At 38.6% G+C, this 24,450-nt stretch overlaps 2 protein-coding genes across 4 annotated transcripts; both read left to right on the top strand.

Moving 5' to 3' along the window:
• LOC103474952 (alpha-2-macroglobulin-like) lies at positions 1 to 16,561 on the top strand. The gene is made up of 35 exons (XM_008426246.2): positions 1 to 98; positions 195 to 375; positions 493 to 649; positions 1,795 to 1,847; positions 2,048 to 2,068; positions 2,432 to 2,600; positions 2,775 to 2,859; positions 2,948 to 3,089; positions 3,572 to 3,689; positions 3,824 to 3,933; positions 4,018 to 4,185; positions 4,297 to 4,515; positions 5,352 to 5,412; positions 5,518 to 5,663; positions 5,771 to 5,920; positions 6,766 to 6,909; positions 7,027 to 7,108; positions 7,206 to 7,368; positions 7,538 to 7,763; positions 9,073 to 9,199; positions 9,347 to 9,468; positions 9,615 to 9,666; positions 10,050 to 10,133; positions 10,270 to 10,446; positions 10,688 to 10,763; positions 11,233 to 11,389; positions 11,500 to 11,574; positions 12,836 to 12,998; positions 13,085 to 13,272; positions 13,512 to 13,724; positions 13,873 to 13,991; positions 14,835 to 14,925; positions 15,532 to 15,600; positions 15,689 to 15,794; positions 15,907 to 16,561. Exons 1-35 carry the CDS (start codon positions 1 to 3, stop codon positions 16,218 to 16,220), a joined length of 4,626 nt encoding a protein of 1,541 aa, XP_008424468.2. The 3' UTR covers positions 16,221 to 16,561.
• A 998-nt stretch (positions 16,562 to 17,559) lies between these two features.
• On the top strand, positions 17,560 to 24,450 carry tbcela (tubulin folding cofactor E-like a). 3 transcript variants are annotated; one of them, XM_008426242.2, is made up of 12 exons: positions 17,560 to 17,644; positions 19,408 to 19,514; positions 19,630 to 19,694; positions 20,678 to 20,857; positions 21,165 to 21,304; positions 21,614 to 21,795; positions 22,054 to 22,310; positions 23,058 to 23,184; positions 23,297 to 23,413; positions 23,517 to 23,628; positions 23,997 to 24,182; positions 24,299 to 24,450. In XM_008426242.2, the coding sequence occupies exons 4-12, from the start codon at positions 20,710 to 20,712 to the stop codon at positions 24,335 to 24,337; spliced, it is 1,308 nt and encodes a 435-aa protein (XP_008424464.1). In that variant the 5' UTR covers positions 17,560 to 17,644; positions 19,408 to 19,514; positions 19,630 to 19,694; positions 20,678 to 20,709; the 3' UTR covers positions 24,338 to 24,450. The 3 variants fall into 3 exon arrangements, with proteins under 3 accessions (XP_008424464.1, XP_017163752.1, XP_008424466.1); XM_017308263.1 differs by having other exon boundaries at positions 19,618 to 19,694; XM_008426244.2 differs by having other exon boundaries at positions 23,997 to 24,450.

Here is a 24,450-nt window from a genome sequence, read left to right as displayed (position 1 = left end):
ATGGCTAAGCCTGGGATTCGGATGTGCACTCTTCTTGTCTTATTTTGTGAGACGTACATGGGTCAAGTGTCTGCTTCTAATAGCACCAACTGTCCAATGTAAGTTGATGTGTGGATGTGAGCATGAAATGTTGCTGTCTTCCGTGTTGTATCCAACGAGATAACATCGGTGTGTCTTGATTTGTCTGTTTGCAGACATTATATGGCAAGTGTTCCAGGCATTCTTGAATCTGGATCAAAGAACAGCTTCTGTCTGAGTCTCTCTCAGCTCAGCTATCCTGTGTTGGTGAAGGTCATTCTGAAAGGCCTGGACAGCCAGAAGATTCTGCTGAGGAAAAGAACCAGCAATGGCTTCCATAAATGCTACCAGTTTTTGGTGATTTCCCATATTGAGACAGGTGTTGGGGCACTAAAACATTGAAGTAAAGAATTTATACATGATTGTTGTTTGGCATTCCTCCAAGTGAAATTAAGGTTTTAAAATGTCTTCCAGGTTCCTTCAGTGAAAGCAGAGGAGGAGCAACTAGTTGAAGTGTCAGTGAAAGGCGACAGTTTTTATTCCAGAGAAATCAAGAGAGTGCTGATCAAAAATTTTCAACCAAAGACATTCATCCAAACAGATAAACCGATCTACAACCAAGGACAAACAGGTAATTTTAAGCTGGTCTACTAAGATGATGACAACGCAGGTATTTTTTTTCTCACTATAAAAATTAGGTGGTTCATTAACTTGAATACAATGATTGGAAAATGTTTTTAACAAACAAGTCTATAGAAAAATGCAGTTTGAGTGCCGTATTTTTCGGACTATAAACAGCTACTTTTTTTCCCCACGCTTTGAAAATGCAGCTTATAGCCCGGAGAGGGTTTTCTGTGCATTTTCCTTCAACCGCCAAGGGGCTCTTTAGCAGGAAGTGAATCATTGGAAGTCAAACTTGGAAATCAAACAAGAAAGTGCTAGTTTTCATTTAGAACAAGCACATGCTAACAGCAGGCACGACGGAGAAATTTCTTCAAACTCATATGATGCAGCTTTTAAGTTGAGAGCTATCAATCTGGCAGTGCAGGAGGCAAATAGAGCTGCTACGCGTAAGTTCGGCATGAAAGAAACCATGGTTCGGCGTTGGAGACGGAGGGCTGTGTCTTTAATAAATCCAACAGCTTTTTAGGACGCTGCCCTCTGCTGCCCTCTGCTGGGTCCATATAGAAAACCGGGAGCGGCGGAGATACCAGCACCTTATAGCCCGTGTGGCTTATGTGTGTTCCTTTCTTTTTTTCCCCAAAGAATTTGTAGGTGCGGCTTATAGTATGGTGCGCTCAGTAGTCCGGAAAATACGGTATTTATCTGGGTTTTCACCAAGTTTGTACTGACTGATTGTTCCTCTGTTTCACAATATGTTAATATGTTAAAAGCACAAGAAAAGTTAATTGAAACTTGTCTTGATTTGGGAAAAATGTTCTCTGATTACACACATTTTCCCTTGAAAGATGTAATAATTTTTCCAGAAAGACAAAACTAAACAAGGAAGGGGAGTGACACCCTTATGTGTTTAAAAAAAATAATAAATTGTTGAACTTTTAAAACCAGTTACTGATGTCATAAACAAATTCTTGTTCATCTGTCTTCTAGAAAGTGGTAATGTGGTCTCTCCATCGGTCTGAACCCCAAAAATAGTTTGAATCTCTGTAACAAATCAGCAGATTGTTTTTTTCTGGAAAACACACAAACTCGACTAGCTTGTAAAGGTTATGGTGATCTTTTTCTTAACCTTCATATAACTTCTGTGAATTTCAGTGGAATTCAGAGTGGTCACACTGGGCACAAACTTGAAACCAGTCGAGGGACATGTAAGTACTTCAATTGTCTCTTTTTTTGGGTCAGTCTCAAGTCGCCTCTGTTTCCGAGGTTTGTAATGACCTGCTAGTGGCAACAAAAAATATCGAAAGAATTGAGAGAAATAATCTTAAAGTGTTTTTGTATTTGTGAATCATTACAGAATTCAAATGAAAGAAAATAAAAAATGTTATTTCTCTCTCTTTGTTCTTAGTATGACGCCATTGTGATCAGGGTAAGAAAGCACCAACAAACCATTTTTTATGCATCTTTTGTTAATTTATTATTTGAACTATCTGGGAATGTCTAGAATCCGATGAATTCCCTCTAGCAAACAAACTGCTTATTCAGGCAGAGTTGGTTCAGAATTGAGACATGTCACCTGTATATGTATTGCTGTAAAGATTTCACCTGAAATCAATGTCATAAAATAATATTATGGAAGAACAAAAGATATTCAAGTAAAACTTTGCTCCACCAAACCAAACTGAAATCTGACATTTTATCTCCACTCTCATTAGGCAACAATCACCTATGAGCTTTATTCAGACCTGACTTATTAGTTTCCTAACTACCTGTTCCTTGGGTGCATCAACAGGATCCTCACAACAACAGGATTGCACAGTGGACAAATCAGACGGCAGCTGCAGGAACCATTTTGCAGTTGTATTACCCTTTGGGCAACGAGGCCCTCGAGGGGTACTATCGAATCATCGTACAAATAGGCAAAAACAGGGTGTTTCATAGCTTCAAGGTCCAGAAATATGGTAAGTTAAAGCTATTTTATTCCTTTTTATATATACCAGTATATGTTCTGTTTTTATAAAAAATAAAAATATATACTGCTCAAAAAAATAAAGGGAACACTTTAACATTTAAGTGAACACTGAAGTGTGCCCTTTATTTTTTTGAGCTGTATATTTTTCTTATGTTGTTTTCAGGTTTGCCTAAGTTGGACGTTGTAGTTACCATACCTAAAGAAATAAGTGTTGGGCAAGAAACCTTTGAAATTACAGCATGTGGAAAGTGAGCAAAAGATAAGGCCTTCTCCATGCAAATCTGAGGCAGAACCAGTCTAATAAGAAGAGTCATTTTTGCTGTTCTTTTCTATTAGTTACACCTACGGACAGCCTGTGGATGGAAATGTTACACTCAGGATCTGCAGACCTCTGAGGAACCGGAACTCCTGCAGAGCTCCCACCAGCTCTAAAAATGATGTCAGCATAACTTCTCTCTGCAGGACGACACAGAAGCAGGTGCAGTTGCTACAGTTACAGTCTTCACATAAATCATTAAGAAAGAAAGATATTTAAAATGTTTATCCTTTTTCCTCAGACAGAATAGTTTACAATGTATAAATAATGTGGGACCAACTTTATATTAAGCATCTTTTCATTTTGAATAAACATGCAGGCTTTAGCATCTGTTTTCTTCAATGAAGGATTCAATCAGAAGAGGCAATGAATGCTTAGCACAAGAAACAAAGCAATCTTGAGATGCATCTGGTTAAATTTTTTAGAAGTTGAATCCGTCTTTTAGTCTTTACACTTGTCTCATAAAAAATTCCTTGTTAAGGAAAATGACTGGTTTCATTGACATTGATGGAGATCTGTGTCTGATGGTAGTTGCCCAAAAAAACTGTTGTAGTAAAAAATTGGAGCTGAGCAAAAACACCTGCAAATGTGGACATTAATCAAGATGGGAAGCATACTTTACCTCTTTGTTTGCTGTTTTCCAGGCATGCAACAAAGGCTGTGCCACATTTGTCTATAAAGTGTCAAGTTTTACCAGACCTGACCCAAAGCCATTTCTGGATGTGTTGGATCTCAGTGCCATAGTACTGGACAGGTTGACATGTAAGTCCCACTTTTGTTCAGATTCAATCTCCCCCAAAAAATTACTTCCAAACTCATTTAGAAGGTAAAACATGTTAATAAAAACAATGTTGAAGCATGGGAGTGTTGTAAAATGGAGGTTTTCTGCTGTTCAGGTGCTTCGCACACACAGTGGGAGAGGATAAAGTTAACCTACCTCGTTGGAAGGTTGTTTTTCAAAAAGGTCCTGAAGACTTACAGCCAAGGAACAAATCTGGATGGAAAAGTGAGTTCAGCATGTGGGGCAGCACCAGATGAGACTGTTTAAGTTTGTTGGACTCGCAGTGACACGGTCTTATTTCATGTCCAGGTTAGAGTGGTGGACTACCTCGGCAATCCTGTACCTCAAATGACGGTATATCTTTTTGTGGGTAAAAAAGGTTCCCCTTATGTTGCGGACACTTTAAAAACAAATCACAAAGGAATCGCCAACTTTTCTCTTGAAACAGAAGATTTCAGAGGGGAGATGCAGCTCTATGTATGTACGAGAAAGCTTTAAACGATGTTTGTGCATTCAAAACTGAGCCTGTCTGCCTGGATTGTTCACCTTAAATGTTCCTTTTTCTTTATTCTGTTTTTGTCTAATCAGGCAAGCAGCACAGACAACCTGGAGCCCCCAGGAAAAAATGTCCCCTTCTATGGCGTTGCAACGGTCACAGTTTTTGAATCTGGTCCTGGTCCCTCAGCATGCGGGTTTCTCAGAGTAGTTCCAATTGATAGACGACTTCGCTGCTATAGACAAGAAGAGGTCACTATTCAATACAGTTTAGAGCAACATTTGTGGAACTCTCTGGACATAGTATATCTGGTGAGTCCGTCTCTTCTTTTTTCAGTTTCTTATCTCTCCAACAAATGAACAGTAACAAGATTTTTTCAGATGTAAAAATCAAGAACTTTTACGAAAGATTAGCATTAGAAGGGAACGTCTTCCCATCTGTGGAGAAATTCAGTAAAACCTTACATGACTATATTGCAAAAATGATATGTAATCATTTCATAAACACATGAAGACATTTTCCATCACAAGCGTTGGGCAAACTTGCTCTGTTGCCAATTAATACCCACGTTTCCTGCCCTGCCACTTTTATTCCCTCCTCCTTCCATTTCATGCCTCCAAATTAACCAATGAATACCCATGCATTTAAACCTTGCATTAACAACTGATTCCCTAATTAACATATTTGCACCCTTAATGATCCTTTGTCCGTTGTAACCTTGTGGTGAGGCCTGTACCCACCACCGCCGATGTAGAAGTATACATAAACCTTAAACAACTCTACTTATTTTATTCTTGATCCTTGTTTTGTCACCTGATACAGAAAATTGGTGATAAGGTTTATGACTCATGAACAAACCAAAGGAACTTTAAATGCATCAGAACGAAATGAATATAAAATATTAAAATATTCAAACATGAATTCTAGACATGAATCTTTGCATAAATATATTACATTAGAATAAGCCAATCCAATGTGCCAAGATTTGATAAACTTCTGTAGCACGTAAAAAAAAAAAACAGGGTTGAATTGTGTGTCTTAGTTATTCTTTCCAAGGTATAAAAACTTAATTAAGTTCAAGGTTTATTTGGAAAAAAAAAGTCCCAGTGCATTTTTTATAACTGGTAGCTCTTGTTGAACTCTCCAGATCTTGTCCAGAGGAATCATAGTACACCAAGGATTTGTTCACCTGCATATGGATAATCCAAGTATGGCTGCACCGCCTGCTCTAATATTTTATTAGTTCCATTGAAATATGGCTGTTTAGAAACACCTTCTAAACAACACAATCAATGCTCTGTTTACTCTTTCAGAAATCCAGGGTGAATTCTCCTTCAATTTGACAGTGCGGACAAGATATGCACCTTCCATCCAAGTTGTGGCGTACACCGTTCTCGAGTGTGAGCGAGTGCTCGCCCACAGTGAAAGGTTTTACACCAAGGACTGCTTTACCAACACGGTTAGTGGCCCTACCTGCCTTCTAACAATAGCAGCTAAACACATTGACTTAGAAAGTCCTAATGATTGGCATTTAGTGTGCTTTTTTTATTTATTTATGGATTTCAGGTGTTGCCAAAGTTTTTACCTTCTCCAGTCTTCGCTGGTGAGGATGTCAAATTGTGCATTAAGACCAAGCCTAATTCAGTTTGTGGGGTGAGCCTCATAGATCTGAATGTATTCGCAAGGGCTGATGTAAGCAATCTGGACGCAAATCAGGTAATTGGAGACATGAAGCGAAGAGGGGCATGAGGGATAGTTCAGGACTTATGAGACAGGGTTGTGTTAAAAGCTTCTGCACAATTTTTATCTTACCTACAATAGATGAATCTCTTGCAATCTTTATTTTTTTACAAACTCAGATTACTCAGTCCTGGAGCAGAGGCTTCTGACTAGTCTGATACTTCCACCATTTTAGTACAACTTCAGTTTGGGAAGCATTACAGCAGTTTATGCTAATGTTTTCATACCAGACAAGGGAAACTGTCAAATAAAAACAACTTATCTTTGCTGACTGGCAAAGTTTTATTTAAAAAAAAATGTTAAAAAAAAAATAAATAAAAAAGACCAAAGCCATTTACTTCAGTCTGCCATCATTTAAATAGAAAAATAGAACAATCCTAGCATCAGGATCAAGGTTTCATTAATAGATATATGGAACAACGTCCAAAAGTCCCAGAAGTTGCATTGACACCCATTCAAACTTCATATACTTTGCATATGTGTTGAATCTATCTGTTAAGTGGTTATTCACATAGAAGACTATGACTGTTTTCACACAAATTGGACCAAGGAGGTGGTGCATCACTATCTTCCAATGTAAAACACACCAGGAGCAGAAATTATCAACCGTTTCCGGTCAGAGTACCTGCCTGAAAGACAACAAAGTGGTGTTAATACAAAATGTAGTGGTTTAATTGATTTTTCTATTCAAATTTCAAAAGATTCTCCACAAAAAAAATTGACAAATTGAAAGAATATAATACTTTTGTCTTGTAGTAACAAATCTGTAGAAGACATTTACCATATTTTTTGCCAAAGGTGTTTTTTTTCTCCTTCTTCAGATTTATGGATATCTGCCCATCAAGAAGCCAGAGCCTCTTCCCCCTGAACTTGTGGATGAACCTGAATGTGTAGAGGTGAAACCAAGGACCTCTTATTTTGCTTTCACCAACCAAGAGAAAGAGGATGCCAACACAGTTTACACGGTATCACTAACACACATTCTTTTACTTTTGCATAGTTTTTAGGCACGGGCTGTTGTACTAGTATGCTGGTTTAAATTTTCGTTGGTAATCATTGATTTTGTACATTGCTTAATCCAGACTCAAGGACTGCAGCTGCTAACAAACTTGCCCATCCAAAACCCCACATGCCTCAAGCTGGGAGGAAAAAAATATCATGAAGGTTTTTATTTTCTAACTGAGCCATTTCAACCCCGTTTCTGTCCGGCATAGTAGGCTAAATCACATTGAATAATTTAACTTTACATTACGTTTTCTAGCTATGTTATCAAGAAAGATCAAACCCCAGTATTCAGAAAGAAGGGCTTTGGAAAGGCGACCAATTCCTGATCCAGGAAGACTTTCATACAGCTGCTATGATGAGCTGGAGCCCGTGTACAAACTTTCCACCGAGACGTGGCTGTTTCACCTGGTGAAAGTTGGGTGAGATGTAGTTTTAAAAGCATTTCATTTTTTTTAAAAGGGAAAATGTCTGTGATTCCTATGCCTCAGTGAAGATTATTGAGAAAAAGAAACTGACTCAGTTTTAAATCTAATCATGTGCTTAAATTTGACCACCTGAGACAGTGTGATTGTGTTATTACTGCTCCAGAGAGACGGGACACACCTGTGTGTCTTACGCCATCCCCAACATTGTCACCACCTGGAATACAGAAGTCTTCTGCGTGTCACCTCACGCTTTTGGTTTGGCCCGTCCTGTACTGCTTAGTGTCTTCAAGCCATTTTCGCTAGATTTCAAGCTTCCTTACGTCATGATCTGGGGCGAGAGCCTCAAACTGAAGTCGATCGTCCATAACTATCTACCCACCTGCCTCAAGGTAAAAGATGATTTTACATAAACTAGTTAGGTAATTAAAGACAGGAAAAGGAAACGATTCCTAAATGGCAAACTGCATTTTTAATCTTTAGCATAAAATAGTCCAATGCAGATTTGAGAAGTTTGCATATGTGGTTTGTATACTTTTCTAATTCGCAACAAGTGATAATTCGCAACAAGATATAATTTTTTTTTTTTTTACAAACAGAAAAAAGTTTCATTAAACTATGCTAATGCTGCGTAATATATCATATCCCAGTCATTATTAAAATTTTAGTGTGTTCACTATCGCAATCATAAATGACAACTTGGATGCCATATGTAGTGGGTCTCTTATTCTAGGCTTTAAAAATAATATTAATAATTTAAGATTGATTAATTTATTTCTATGTTCGATAAAGATGCCAAGGATCGTGTAGGTCACATGGACACAAGGTCTATGAAAAGGCAATATAAAGTGAGTTGATCTATTAAACTGAACAGGATGAAAATGAAAACTAAAGACTGGGGTATAGACTATTTTAGATTTGAAGTGTCTTTAAGAGACTGGTCCTTTTTATTGTTACACTGAATAGTTCATACTTTGATCTTTTTGTAATTTTTTCCAGATTGACTTAAACACTGTGCTATTGTTGTTACTGGTCACATTTCGAAGCTGCAGAAGAGTGATCATTAGAAATTCACCAAAATGAATATTTTAGCATCTATATCTGATATTAAAACTGCTATTGTGGCAGAATTTAAACATATTTACTGTTATCATATATGTATTTCCCTATACTTTCAACACTGTGTAAAAACAACCACGCCGCCTTCATTGCTTTTCTGCTTTAGTTAAAGACCTCATAATCATGCTGTGATGCCTCAGACCCCCAGTCTGCATTTATAATATCCAAATGGATCCCATTTAGGTAGGAAATTAGCTGAAAACCAGGCACTAAATAAGATTGTCCACAGACTGTGTAATAGCCCCTACGATAATTGTCTTTGCGGGTTTTATGCAATTAACTCTGGGTAAAAAGTAGGAGAAAGATATATCTTGTGCGATTTGTAACACATTTTTGTAATACCAATTTAAGACCCTATTCAGCTTAAGTGGTTTATATTGTATAATATATGTTTATATTCCAGATAAAAACGTCACCCTGAGATGGGCAGATAGGCTTTCTGCCCATCTAGCATAAAAAAAAACTCTCAGAAGCCTAAACGTCTCCAGCTGTAGCTCCTATGGTTCTAAAAAATGTATTCTAAACAATTTTGGAAATACATGTAGCCTGTTCAAAAAGTGAACTCACCTTTTTCATCAACAGATCAAAATTACTGCAGCCGCATCCTCAAGTTACATCCTTACTCTCCTATCTACTGACCAGTGTACGTTTTGTCTCTGTGCGGGCGAGCACAAGGTCATCCGCTGGACCTTCACTCCAACGTACTTAGGTAGAGAAAAGGGAAGACTTTTGTACAGAAAGTGGCCGAATGACTTTCCTTTGTTCGTCGGCTCATTTTCATTCCTCACGACAATTCACTGCAACCTCTCTGCTTTCCAGTATTTTAGGAATTAACAGAAGCTGGCCTTTCTTTCAGGGGATTTGATGGTCAGTCTGACTGCTGAGGCTGTGTCTTCTCAGACTCCTTGTTGCGATCAAGAAGTGACGGTGCCAGAAAGTGGTCGCAGCATTGTGGTGACGCGACCTCTCAAAGTGAAGGTTGAAAATGACAATAATAAAAAAAAAAATCCAGATGTAGAAATATATATGCATTACTGTCAAAAATATATTGACTCATTAATGTCATTAAAGAGCTGATGCTTGCTCAGACAAAGAGAAAAATCTCTCTTCAATCTCTTTTTCAGGCAGTTGGATATGAAATAATAAAAACATACAGCTGGTTGCTCTGTCCAAAAGGTCAGTATGGGTTTGCATATACACAACATGCATGATAATTAGGCATCAACTTCTGAATCTATAATAACAATTGCTGTCTAGAGAATATGTTTCATGGTGCTAATCTTCCGGTAAGGGCTGTGAAACTTCATATTTTATATTAATTGGCTAATAATTATCAGATGACTTGTGTTAGCATATAGAATAGAATAAAAATAATTCCAGGTCAGTTGATAAAATTATTGTGACATCCCAGAAAAGGTAATGAACCAAGTCAGAACATTGCACATTTGTTTTTCGATTCACAAACATGGCAAATTAGGAAATACTCAGAGCAGCCTAAGTACTAATTCTTCCCCTCTGCTTATGTTTAAAGTGCTGTTTTTGTTTTTGCCTGCGCGCAGGACACTGTTTAAGTGAAAAATTGGAGACACATATCCCCGACAATGTGGTTAGTGGCTGTCTGAAGGCCAAAGTCTCAGTTTCAGGTAAACTGATTATATTATCCAAGATGATTTATTTTCATAAAATAATGTTGGGACGACACCTAAAAATGTGACTACGAATCAATTTGAACTCAAATGTCAGAGCATGATCATCTCCCACGAGTCTGTTTTTATGCAGGTAACATCCTCAGCCGCAGTGTGGAAAACCTGGGTGATTTGCTGTTTCTGCCGTATGGCTGTGGGGAGCAGAACATAGCTTTCATGGCAATTGACACTTACATCCTGCACTACCTCCAAAAGACTAACACGCTGTCCCAAGAAACTGAGAAGAAGGGAATCAACTACCTGATTACTGGCAAGTTTTTATCACCTTTTGAATGCAGAGAGAAGTAAAAGTGTGTGTTAAATACATTCCTTCAGTTAGAGTGTAATCTTCTGTTTGGTCTTTGGCCTTGTTAGACGTAAGGTTTTCGTCTGTTTTAGCTTCCTATTCACAGACATTAACGTATTTAAGAACACAGCAAACCAAAACTGAATCTCTACCTCCTATTGCCATGTGCACTATAACCAGACGTGTTATCACCGTTCTTGTACAGGCTACCAGAGACAGCTGGCCTACAGGAAGAAGACGGGTGCATTTAGCACATTTGAAAAAGGAGAGGAGAACACTTGGTAAGAACACAACTGATAAGTTTAGATCCAAAATGTTTTTACTGAAGACCTTTAATAAAGATGATTTTTGTCACAATGAAGTATTAAGCCCTCAAGTTTCACTTTGATATTGGTTATCACCGCAAACTTTAGTAATCTCACAGCCAGAGACAAGAAGCTGCTCTGAAGTCAGCCTTCAAAAGTCTACACACCCATGTTAAATGTTTTTGTGATTAAAAAAAAATAGTGCAGGCTTCCATGTATTTCAAGAGGTTTTAAAAAAATCTAGAATCTTTGCAGTATAATTCAGCCCTCAAAGTCAGAATTTTTTGAAAACGATCCTTTTCTACTTCTTTAACCTTTTATGCACCACATTTCTGCTGCTGTTAAAGTGTCACTCAGCAGTCTCTGCTAATGTGGTGCTGTGTATTCTACTGTTGCAGTGTTTGTTTGCTAGGAAAATGTCAAACTTTGTTTTTCTCTCCTCCAGGCTCACTGCCTTCGTGATGGTGACATTTTACAAAGCTCAGAGCTTCATCTACATTGATCCCAAGATTATTGAGGAGGCTCGGAAGTGGCTGGAATTCCAACAGCGGGACAACGGTTGTTTCAAAGTGTCCGGAAAACTCTACAACAACTATATTAGGGTAACCCAATTACACAAAGGATTTTTGCAAAGAGCGTGTCAATTGATATAATTCTTACTAACAAGGACAGTTATACAGATGTTAATCTGTCCATGGTTCTGTCTCCATAGGGTGATGTTCCTGATGAAGTGACGGTCACTGCCTACGTTACCGCAGCCTTACTTGAAACCAACATACCAGCAGACGTAAGTTAATGTAATAGAGTCCAGATTTTGTGGCTGATTTATCAGAACCAAATTTGTAAAACTCTAACTTTTAAATACCAGTTTCAAACAAAATCAACAACCAAAACATTATAAATATTATTTACTATTCTAAAATGTTTATTAGGAAAAATAAAAACAGCATTTCACAAAAACAACAGAAAGTTACTGGAAATCAAACAGATGTAATAAAATCCTCCAGGCTTTCAGAAAAATGTGTCTCTGCTATTATAAACCAGCTAAGAAATAATTAGAAATTTACATCATATCTCATATATTTGTTTTCAAAACAAACTGTGGGACTTTAGCCTTTTTCTGTGTTTTATCTACTAAATATTTTATTAAAAAAATATGTTGAGTCTGTTGAGTCTGGCAAGGTTTAAATACCTTAATCATTCAGTTGTTTATATTTTCCTCAGAAGACTATTTAGCTAAGTTTAGTTTTCCAACTGTTTTTGTTGTCAGTCACTCAAAAATGCCTGAATCTTTACACCATCTGATTTCTAAAAGTAGTACATGTAATAATCTTATTTTACATTTATTATGGAATGGAGATTACAAAATCATAGTAAGTAGGTTATTTAGACCAAGCATCAGTTTGATACAACAGAACAATAATTCTCCTGGTAAAATGTTGCCTGTGCCTATAGCTGCAGTACTTCAGGTCCAAATATATTAAAAACTACAGTAACCCCATGTTTCTGTTTTGCAGATTAAAAAAAAAGATATATTGAAGGCTTGTTACTTTTCCATGTGACTAATTTGTTTTGATTTCAGTTTGTTAAACGTCTATCGATAAATCCATTTTCTATACTTTCTTAGACATGATGAGGGGCTCCAGAGTCTTGGGGAAGGGTTAGATATTTATCTCCATTTAGGCAATGTGCCAGAATAACCATAAAAACACACCTAAAGTCAATTTAAAGTGTCCAGTCAGTGTTAGGATATATTGAGTGTGTGAAGAAATCAAACCCATGCATGTGAGCAATCTGCAAACTCTACTGAGAAAGGCTCCATTTAAGTTTCAGCCTGTGAAGTAACAGTTCTAACCACTGGAGCTATCGCACGTCCACATCTACAAGAAATTACCAAAAAACTACTGATGGATCAGAATCAAATATGCATCCTGCATAATTCCAAATTCAGTGTACCAAACTTATCTGAAATGTCCCTTCATGTTCCAATCATTCAAATATTACTTGAAAACTCTCCTAGATGACTTTGTTTTCTTTCATCTGTTAAGAATCCTGTGGTGAAGAAGAGCTTGTCATGCCTGAAAGACTACATCTATGATTTCAGCAACACTTACGCCACAGCTCTGTTTGCATACGTCTTCACGCTGGCAGAAAACTGGGAGGCTCGCTCTAAGCTTCTGCACTACCTTGACTTGGTCGCAATAAGAGAAGGTGAGTCTGCTTCCTGATATAAGCCATCCAGGATTTGCCACCGATGCATGTGCTTGTAATGCTAACACAGCTGCAAACTTGTTTAGGAGATCTTCAATACTGGTGTTTGACACCAAAGCAAAACCCACGTTCTCTGTGTGTGGAGATCAGTTCTTATGTGCTACTGGCCAAAGTCGGTCACTCTCTCTCCGAAGGAGACCTGTCCTGCTCCTTGAGTATCATCAGATGGCTTATTAAGCAGCAGTCCTACTACGGAGGCTTCGAGTCCACTCAGGTTTGTGTTGGATTACAAATCAAGACGCTGCTCTTAAGTGCACATACCAGAAAATCAACATAATCTTACTAAACTTGCCAAAAACAGATATTCTACTAAAATTCTAACATTTTCTGGCTTCCCTCAAAAGAATATTTTTCGGGGTATATTAATTTGCGCTTACTATTGTCATCCAGTTATTATCTAATGTCTGGGACAGGGTCAGGGATAGTAAATGCTGTGTGTGTTATATGTTGTAGGACACAGCTGTGGCTATTAAAGCTATGACCCTCTACAGCTCTAAAGTTTTGAATCGAGAAGGTTCCTCCTCTGTGACTGTGTCATCCCCCACTGATCACTTGTTATTCCAAGTGAATCAAAATAACAAGTTGGACCACCAGGAGCTGGTGCTGCAAGGCCTGAAAGGAAAGTACTGGCTGAGAGCTGAGGGCACTTCATGCTCTGTAGTACAGGTCAGTGACTGAAACAGTTGGATGATGGTCAAAGATTAAAAAAAAAAAAGACCATACTTTTTTGTTGAAAAGAAACGAAATAAGGTTGTTGAAAAATATTGGTATAAAGAATAATTGTCTTAACTTCCAATTTTCACCTGGTTTCCAGGTTACTTTTGTTTACAACGTCCCTGTTTCAGCCGTTGTCAGCAGTTTCAGCGTGGAAGCCAAAGTAGAGATCCACAACTGTTGCCATGACCGCTTAGTCACGCTGAAGCTGAAATCCTCGTGAGTAAACAAGCAAGTTACTGTTACAGGCAGGTAGACTGTTGTCATTTAGCCATTCATCTTTAATACATACGAGGTTTGGGGGTTACTTGGAGCTGTTTCTTTCAAAGCAGTCACTATTCCAAATTTGTGTTCACTCTAGACATGTCATCAGTCTTATTTCATGGGCTACATAGAGATAAGCAACCACACCACCATGCTATTATTTTGCACTGTTGGGGAAAAAAGCTAGATTAGCTGGAGATTCAGTGTGAATTCACAAAAAGAAAAAGGCACACAAAACTTCACCAAGAGAGGCTTCAGCAGAGATTTGAACTTACAACCTTTTTGCCCCACAATGTCACACTATTATGACACAATAACTCCTTCCATCCATTTACTATACCTGCTTAATTCTTGTACGAGTTGAGAGGATATGGGAAGGATACACTATGTCCAACAGTCATTTTGCACCAATCTGATGGTATCTGATGGTACCAATCTGATGATTAGGTAACAGATTTAAAGCAATAAACAAAATTTTGTAGTGGAGCTCGTGTGCATATTTATTAAATAGCAGCAAAAATGTTTATTGAATTGTAAATTAATTCATTTTTCAATCAGAAAAATTGCACAATTTTCTGTCTGTCCCACAGGATCTGTGGAACATTTTGTGGGTCTTCACCAACATGCATTGATTTCTGTTGATTTAACATAAACCTTGGGATTAAATGGTTTATCAAGAACAATTCCTACTTGAACATAATCTTAGATGATCTCATACTTAGCTCATTTCATAGACACTGAACAAAAGACATTGTTGTTAAGAACAAGAGTGTGACCATTTTCATCCTTGCCTAACAGATACAGTGAAGGCCGCAGCTCTACCAACATGGTGGTCCTGGACATTGCAGTGCCCTCTGGATTCTGGCCTGTTCCAGCATCCTTGTGGAATGTGAGTAACTCTTTAATGTGAAGTGAAATGTTGCAATAAAGTGTGCATTGATACAATTCCAATAGAAACTTTGTATACACTCTCACGCATGACTGTAACTTTAACTTTGTCGCTCTGCCTATGTGCGAAGCTGCAAATTTCAGTCATCCTTAAAGGGATTAATATCGGAGATGCTTGTAATTCAGACAGAATCAAGATGCCCTAACAGGACAATAATCCCAAACATACACCTGAACTGGTTTTAGAATGGATTGAGAAAGCTGTGTTTAACTTCTCGATTTCTCCTGAAAGCCCTAAATTTACAGGACATTTAAAATGTATAGAACATGCAAATAAGAGACACATCAGTTGTAATAAATCAACATATTTAAATAAATCTACCAATTTTGCCAAGATGAAGTGCTCAAGTGTCCAGTCAGCAACATGTCAGAACCTACAATAAGCTTGTCTCCCAGGTGCAACTTGCTTAGTTTAGTTGCTGTTTGTGCCTGTAATTAAGCCTCCATGTATAATTTTGACCACTTGAGGATAAGAGATAATCCATATCCTAACTTGTGCACCAAAACACACACACATAACATTTACCTGAATGTCTTCTCCTCACAGCTAAAGAAAGGGGTGTTGGTGAGCAGCGTTGAACACAAGGACGGTCATGTTTTTGTGTACCTACAGGAGGTGAGAGGAAGTTAGCGTGTACTGCAGCAGATGCTGCTGGTGAAGTTTGCTGCCTGGAGTTGAGGTTTTTTTAATTTTTCTTGTTTAGTTACAAAAGGATATTCCTGTGTTCCACGAGTTGGAGATGATTCAGGAGTATGAGGTGCAGCACCTTAGGCCATCGACGGTCACCATCTATGATTACTACTGTCCAAGTAAGACTGCACAGCTTAGTGTTCAGCAAATCAAGCGATTACAGATCTGGATATGATCGAGATTAAATACGTTTGATCATTTAGTTCAACTTCTTTTTTCTTTTCTTTGAAGGTGTCAAGGGTGTGACAGAATACTGCGGAAAGAACTGCTACGAGATAGAGAATTCACATGATCACTATCAACCCCAGGACAACAGATATAAACCCAACCACCAAAACCGTCATGACCACCAAAGACACCACCATGACTCACATTACCACCCCAGCCACCAGGAACCGCCCCCACACAAATACCACAGCCGGCGCCACCACCACTTACTTCCCTTCCACCGCTATAGGCATGGCAGCCACAATCTCTATCACAACCACCCCAGATATGACAATGACAATGACAATGACTATGACGGCGATTATTACCGTGGCTAAAACAAGGACTCAGTCGTCCAACAGGCATGACTGTCTCTGTTTAAAAATCAGCTGGTTATTAAACTGGCTACATGCACTGTTCAAACTGCAAATCTTCTGAGATTTTACTAATTGTTCTTTTTATTCTTTTTTTTTTAGATTGTAGCCATCCTCAAGGTCATCAGTGATTCAGACATTATCTAAACACCTGTTTTTTAAAATGCTGTTTGGTGTTTTTTGTGTTCTCCTGCAATCTAAGCTAAAATATAAAGAGTTTTGTGGTGCATTAATAAATCTAAACATTAAGGGGTATAAAGATATAATAAACTGATTGAGTGGGACGAAAAACCTGCGTTATTTATTTTTTTTCACATTCTCATCTGCTCACACAGCTTTGTACTTCGACAGTTTGGTATTATTATAAAATCAGAAACAAGCACTGGTTAAAATTAAAGAAAGCAATGGATAAATGGTTGCGTTTTACATATTTTGTAAAAAAAAAAAAAAAAAAAAAGCTGGTAAAAAATGTGTCTGTGATAGTGATGAGTCTATTATGCTTTTTTATGCATAATTATGTTTTTATACCAGTGTGGTGTTTTTAGGTTGATGTGTGGTGCTAAGGAGGGGTCTGTCCAGGGCAGCCTTCCTGTTAGCACCACCTCTGACAACAGGTTCAGGTCCATAATTGAATAATTCAGAAGAACATTCAACAATTTAAATTTAAACATGAAAACTGATTTATTTTTGTGCTGAATCAACACTTGGCCACATACAATTTCATTTCCTCTGGTCTGGATGATGACGGTCAATGGAGAGATCTGCTGAAACTGCTGTTCAGAGGTCACCCTGTCTAATCCATCTCTTATATTTGCAGGTTTTCATCTGAAATTAATTCCATGTTTTCCTTCCAGGATGGGACCTGTCTGTCAGTATTTAAGTCTGTGTTTTTAACCCAGTTTCTCCTAGACATTTTGTTGCACCTGTTTTCTCTCTCTCTCTCTCTCTCTCTCTCTCTATTCTACCTCAACTAACTCTCTTTTCTGAATCATGGTTTTTTTCTGTCTTTTTCTGCTCTGTTCTTTCAAATGGGACACTGCTTAAGCTTGCTTACTTTACTTTTAACCAATTAATTAATTATTTACTTAATTAACAAGTACTTACTTTTTTTTACTTTACAGCACTAGTTCTTGCACACAAATATCTCTTTTCCTCAACGGTTTTTTTCTTCTTTCTGAATTTTCTTTTAAAACATCACATAAACCGGGCTCATAAAAGGAATCACTTTAACATTTGCCACTGAGCGTTATTAGATTATTATTGTGTGCAGAAAAAGAAACCGGGAAAGGGCTTTCTGCAACATGACGTCACTTCCTGTATGTAGGGGGAGACCAAATGACAGCTGGTTTGTTTTCATCAACAAGGGGGATCCAGTGTGGACAGTAAAGGTACGTACGCACCTACCATCGTGTAGTTGTCTGAGCCCAGTTCAGAGTATTATCACTGTCCTGGAGAACATTAACACCGCATTTCTACGGTTTCCATCTGTTCTCCGTTTCGGGCTCCATCGAGCCGCTGCTCCTGCTGCTGGGGGTCAGACTGGTTATTTTCAGAGTAGACAGGACTCTGACCGTGAGATACAAGCAGGATGTAAAGCTTAGTAATCTGTCTATAGTAGTCATTCCCCTGTTTATGTTTTCACTGTGAATGGGAGCTGTTACCATTCAGATTAGGTTCGCCATCCTTCTGCTTTTAAACACCAGATTCCTTTAAGAAATCGGTGAATTTTAGACTCGATTGGGGCCTTTTAATCCAATTTATGAAATGACAACATAAACATAACGCGTCGGTGCTTTCGTAAAATTGTTTACAGGGGATCGGCATTATTTATTTTCAAAGAAACATTTCATGTATGCTTTAGTCAGTAACTTTTTTTGTCAGATTTATCCGTGGTTGCCAAGTGGATTTTTTGTGGTGCCTTCGAGTCAAACTCGATTGTCGGAATTTCCGATTTCCAAATTGGTGAATCCGGAAATGGATTTCGTATTGACGTCACACCCATGTGGAACTGTGCTTCATATGCCATTTCTCTTAATACTGTAAATATGTACAAGTCAGTGAATGAAATTTGCAAAAATAAACAGTTTTTTGTGTTTCATTAAATGGTTGAGGGACACTGTGCTGTACCTTTGTTTGCATGTTTTTTTCATTGCGATGTTACTGTAATGAAGATGGGGGAAAAAAACAAGAAAAGAAAAAAGCTTGCCTATACAGTGAAGGATTTGTAAAATTATCTATGCTGAATTTCCCATTCAAAAAATATACATTGAAATAAAATAATAAAAGAGAAAATCATATTGCTATTCTAAGGACAGTGCCAGAACAAGTGGTAAATTCCATCTGAAAACGTATTGTTTTCACCACCGTTTCATACTTCAAAATAAGTCACAGAATATTAAATATTTTGGTAATTTGTATCGTAAGTAAGACAAACTGATACTGTTACAGGTCTTATTCAAAGGACTAAATTGTTTCTGATTTTCTTGTAAGACAGTAAAGAATAGAAACCCATGCAGCAACAGGTGGAGAAAAGGCAATTCTGCATTACCCCTTTGTCCATACAGTCGTATAAAACTCTGCCACTTTCTGTAAAATCTTATGAAAAATGCCTATGTAGGAAAAGCATGATGGAGTGTTTTTCTGGGGTTTCAGATTGTAATTATTTAAAATGTTGTGTTACTTTGATACACAACTGGCCAAGAGCGGATTCTCCATATTAGTGGATATAAATCTAGAGATAAGGAAACATTTGTGCAGTGAAATATTAACTGTGGGTTTGAAAATTCAATAAAAATAAACATTTATTAACGAATAAATATCATTTATATTTATGAACTGCAGTGTTTTCTAGAAGTTATGGCAAATGTGAAATTCATGCTGAAGAAATAATACGTTATGATTTACAGTAGAAATCAACAAAGCTACTTTAATGATTAGCAAATCGCAGTCTCTTTATAACTGATTTATTGAATTAAAACAGCCACTAACTCAGAAATAGATATTTAATGCGTGAAAAAGTTTATGAATAAAAGTGTCTCTGTCAGCTTGCTCACAGCAGCTCTAACAGAGCACTGCTGTTTTGTGCTAATGATCTTTATTGGTGAGCATGTCAGCGAGCAGAGACTGATCTTTGACCTTGTTTGTTCTGCAGTGACATGCGGTGATCCTCCTCACTTATCTGGTCTGACAAGAGCGCCAACAAGGGGAGCAGCTTTTTCTTTCTGCAGACTTCTCCCCACTCCTTCCATCCATTCTGGAGTAAGATGTTAGCCACTTATTTAATTAGTCTCAGCTTTGGTAGGATATCCAAGGGATGATCTGTGTAGATGGTTAGATCGGATATAAATAACACTCATTCCAGTGTTTCTGACAGGTCGCCCGTACAGAAACGGCACCAGCCAGCTGATTGTGGCCACATCAAAGCAGACATCGGTTCAGGTATGGCGACTGAACCGTTAGAAAACACTGTGATGTCACTTTAGGCAGCTGCATAAGACACTGTAATATGATCCTTTATATTTTTATTCAAGCAACAACTGATACATAATTTATGTTTCCCTCCAGCATATTCCACAGTGAGGCTCTGCCTGCCAAGCCTTATAAAACAGATGCTGGTCATTTTAATTATGGGAAGTCAAGTGATTATCTTGGTCCACGTGCTGCGGTTTCTTTTTCTACATTTAAAGGGGAAGCTTTATGTATTTTCTAGGCACATAGTTACATTTTATAGCACCATCAATTAAATATGTTACCTTCACTTGTAAAAATGCTTTATTTAGCAAACAAGTTCAGCAGACGTGCAGTTCCACCAGCTGTTTGCTGTTGCTACTAGTCTGAAGGAACAGAGTGGGGAAGGCATGAGGGAGGGTGTTATCCTTTTTTTTTTTTTTTAAGTATTGTTAGAGTTCTTTCAAGCAGAAAAGCATGCATTAAGTAGGGAGGTACAATGAGCATTGGCAGACAAAAGCAGTGCTCAAGACCGCTCTGGCTATCATCCCCGTTATCCAATTCATTTGTTTACAGTTGCTCATATGTAGTAAAAAAAACAGGCAATAGTTATTCTGAACCCATCCTTATCGGATTTGAAGAACAGAGTGTAGGAGCATGCTGTAAGCACCGCCACTACACTGTGTTGTTTGCTTACAGAATGCATTGAGAAAAAATATAAACGAAAACAATAATAAAGCCTCAAACCGTAATGATTCCACTGAAAATAAATATATTTCCCAAATTTATTGCATGTTAAACAAAATTACTACAGCGCTCCCTTCTTACTTTTTTTCTTTTCCAAAACCAGTTCTTGAACTACTTAACTATACGTCTTATGAAGTCAAGTCAACAGAAAACATTGCAAAGAGGTCCCCAGCGGTGAGATAAGTTCTTGAAGGGTTGTGACATTTACCTGACATTTGTTTCCACAGCTGAAGAGGAGGCCGCTCAGCAGGAAAGCGTCATGGAGCCTCCAGAAGACAGGGAAGGTCGTTCCTTTGTGGAGGTTATCAATGAGAAGTACAGCCCAGAAAACTTCCCGTACCGCAGAGGGCCTGGGATGGGAGTGGTGGTGGTTCCCACTGCAGGTCTCCAGGGTTCCCCCATGAAGGGTGAGATGGAGAGGTCACCTTTGCCTTGTTAGCAGTATACTTATTTTATTTCTGCTAAGAGAGGCGCTTTGTTATTTATCTGCACCAAGTTTTATCCTGTGATTAAAATAATCAAAGGATTTGTTCATTCTTGCTCAATGACTGTATGATGAATATTTTCTCATGTTTTTATTTGACTTTTTATTAATTATTTTATTTTATCATTTCTACTCCTGTAACTTCTAAGTGTTCACTCTGAACTTGCAGACCTAGTTGTGTTCACAGCCCTTATAGAAACTTTAAAATGTCCCTCTGTGCCTCACACTAGACCGTCTGAACTTGCCCAGTGTGCTGGTGCTGAACGGTTGTGGGATCAGCAAAGCAGGAGACCAGGCTGAGATCGCTGCCTTCTGTGCTCATGTCATGGAGCTGGATCTATCGCACAACAATCTTCAAGACTGGCAAGAGGTAACTTTGAAATCTATCAGTCCTTTCTGACTGTAGAGAGTGTTAGTAATATCAAATTAAGTTAAGCAATGACTAGTTATAGTTGTTGTTTTTATTGTGTTTAAACAAACGTTTAAAAAAAAAAACAGAAAACTTTTGAGTAGTAGGATTCAGACTTTTCCTCATAGTCTTTCAAATGTTAAATCTGAAAACAAGGTTGGATATATGCAGGTTCTCAGCCACTCAGTGTAGACATATTTTCAGATTCCTAGTTTTTAAAGCTTTCTTTGTGTGTATCAGATTAAAAATACTGATCATACTTTTTTTCAGATCAGTAAAATTGCATCAAGCATCCCCAATCTGGAGTTCCTCAACCTGAGCTCCAACCCGCTGGCAGGAACCATTCTTAAGCCGCAGTGTGCTGAAACCTTTTCACGAGTGCGACGCCTTGTTCTCAACAACACTCAGATATCCTGGGATACAGTGATGCTGCTGACCCAGAACATTCCTGTGTAAGAAGAGCTGCACCAAATCCCTGCTTTTAAAGGAGTGGTGTTATGTATTTGGCTGGCTTTTAATTGGTTGATTGTTTTATCGTTTATTATTTATTCCTGTAAATTTAAGTGTACATCCAAAGCTACAGACGAATAGTTTCACCAGAAACCAGGTGTGCGCACTATTCTGAGATCCATTGTATGTCTCTCCCTGTTTTTCCCTTCAGTGTGTATTTTCCTCAGCCACGGCTGGACTCTCCCTTTGTTCTTCTGCAGGCTAGAGGAACTGTTCCTGTGCCTTAACGAGTACAGTAGTGTGAGTGCCTCCAGCGTGGCCTGTCCCACCCTGCGCCTCCTTCACATCACCGACAACAGCCTCCACGACTGGGCCGAAGTGGGCAAGTTTGGCTCCATGTTCCCCAGCCTGGACACTCTGATCATGGCCAACAACAACTTGGCCTCCATTCAGGACAACGAGGATATCCTGGCACGACTCTTCCCCAACCTGCGCAGGATCAACCTAAACAACTCAGGTCAGTGGGTCGCAGCGTGGGCTTGTTTCAATTCACTGTTAGACTCTTTGAATTAGTCTCTTATGATAGTTCTATCTTGAGCTTTAATGTTGCTTTAGCTGAGTGGTTTCATTTTGTGTTGTAGAGATTTAAAATTAGGTTTTAGTATCATGGCAGCAGATAATTTTAGCACAACAAGCATGGGTCTTTTTATTATAAAAACTTTGTTCTAAGAGTCCTCTCCACACAGCCTTTAATCTCCAGCAGTGTGTCTATTTACAGAAGCAGAGTGAGAGCTGTTTTCAGAGGGAGAAGGGCAAAATCAGTATCAGAGAAATGTTCAGATTATTTATTTCCATTCATGTATCAGACTGCAAATGTTTGTCTGAAGTGCTTGCCACCTGAAAGCCATCCTTCGTCAGAGCTATTCTTTAAATGACAAATATATTTGCTGTAAAGATTATTTGGAAAGTGTATTCAGCAGCATTTGGAGCAGCTTTCTTGCACAAGGATAATGTGCAGGCAGGCAGTACTGCATTAATGTAATTTCCTTTTATAATACTTTGTTAAACTTTTTTTCAAAATGATCTTAAAAGGCCTTGTTCTAACTTGAGTATAAACTTCTCCCTCACAGCAATTCTGCCGGAAACAAAAGCCGCTGCATTGAACTGCTTCAACACCTGAAAACCCATTATAGGTTTTCCATAAAAACGTCATGTCCGTTCAGCTGAAAGTCGTCGCTCAACTTCTTGGTGTATGTGTTGTCAGGTCTCAACCGATGGGAAGACATTGAGAAGCTGAACTTCTTTCCAAAGTTAGAGGAGGTGCGACTGCAGGGCATTCCCTTACTGCAGCCTTACACCAAGGCAGAGCGCCGCAACCTCATGATAGCACAGTGAGTCTCATCCGTCACGAATAAAACCGTTTGAGACAATTTTTGTCTCCTATTTTTAGACTCATGTCATTCCTAGTGCATAACTTGCTCATGTTTACATGGCTCTGCTCAGGCTTCCCTCAGTGTCCCAACTAAATGGCAGTGTTGTGACTGACAGCGAGCGAGAGGATGCAGAGAGGTTCTTCATCCGTCACTACCTAGACTGTCCCGAGAAAGAGCTACCGTTCAGGTAAACTGCACAACCTGCTTCTCTTTTATCATAGCTTCAAAAGTTAAGTGTGTTTTGTGTTTGTTTGTGTAGTTAAAGAAAACCCTGCTCTTTCCGTGCACAGATACCATTCCCTGATAACCAAATACGGCAAGCTGGAGCCGCTTGCTGAGATCGACCTCAGACCTCGCTGCCGGGCTCAGGTCGAAGTTCACTGCGAGGAGAAAGTAGAACAGGTTAGTTTAATAATGATTTAATACCAAAAATACCGTCATAACGAAGTACCTTGGGGCAAGTTTCCCTCTAAACAGTGAGCAAGCACTGAAATAATATTGTAGCCATTTAAGGCTAGCCAGTCTTTGTCTTTATTAGGACCAGAAATGTATGTTTCTGAGCCCAAAAATTACTGTTGCCAACAGACATTTTTTTGTAAGTTCATAGCTTCCATCAAATTGAGCTAAACAAAAATGTTAAGGTAGTCTTGGTTAGCCCATTTCATGTCGTTTAGTTGGAAGGTCATATAACTGCAGATTGATTGAAAATTTGCGCAGGGGTTTGTGATGAAACAATGGTGTAACTCTAGTTCCGTTTGGCTTTGTTTCAGCTGTGCATCCGTTTGGACCAAACTGTTGCCGAGCTGAAAAAGCAGCTGACGACTGTGGTCCAGCTCTCCACCAACAGCATGAGGCTTTACTACATCGACAAGGACAGCGCCTTTGGGCCAGAGGAATTGAAGTACAACAACCGGGCTCTCCACTCCTACAGCATCCAGGATGGTGATGAAATACTGGTAGTGCCCAAGACCAAGTAGAAGCCTTTTGTTTAGAAGCTTGATAAGAAAGATTTAGTTGTCTAGGACTATGTTGATTGCTTAATTGTTATTGCTTGGAAACACTTCTGAAACAGCAAAGGTGGCGTGTCTTGTTGAATGGAGAGAGGCAGTAAAAGGATGAACGCCATCTTGGAGACTGGAAAAAGAAACTACGGTGGGCCGCCGGCTGGCTCTCGCTGAACGTCCGGAGATGATATATTTCAGCTTTATTTAAAGAGAAACTCAC

Source organism: Poecilia reticulata, linkage group LG13 (assembly GCF_000633615.1).
Source record: "Poecilia reticulata strain Guanapo linkage group LG13, Guppy_female_1.0+MT, whole genome shotgun sequence".
NCBI classification, from domain to species: domain Eukaryota; kingdom Metazoa; phylum Chordata; class Actinopteri; order Cyprinodontiformes; family Poeciliidae; genus Poecilia; species Poecilia reticulata.
Note: the sequence above shows the minus strand (reverse complement) of the source record. Positions and strands in the feature narration are given on the sequence as shown.

Bases quoted from the DNA above. Each gene is read 5' to 3' on its own strand.
- LOC103474952 (XM_008426246.2), top strand. From the start codon at position 1: ATGGCTAAGCCTGGGATTCGGATGTGCACTCTTCTTGTCTTATTTTGT. The intron at 1,848-2,047 runs GTAAGTACTTCA...CTTTGTTCTTAG, and splicing joins TGAAACCAGTCGAGGGACAT to TATGACGCCATTGTGATCAG. The intron at 6,910-7,026 runs GTATCACTAACA...TGCTTAATCCAG, and splicing joins ATGCCAACACAGTTTACACG to ACTCAAGGACTGCAGCTGCT.
- tbcela (XM_008426242.2), top strand. From the start codon at position 20,710: ATGGAGCCTCCAGAAGACAGGGAAGGTCGTTCCTTTGTGGAGGTTATC. The intron at 20,858-21,164 runs GTGAGATGGAGA...GCCTCACACTAG, and splicing joins CCAGGGTTCCCCCATGAAGG to ACCGTCTGAACTTGCCCAGT. The intron at 23,185-23,296 runs GTGAGTCTCATC...GGCTCTGCTCAG, and splicing joins CGCAACCTCATGATAGCACA to GCTTCCCTCAGTGTCCCAAC.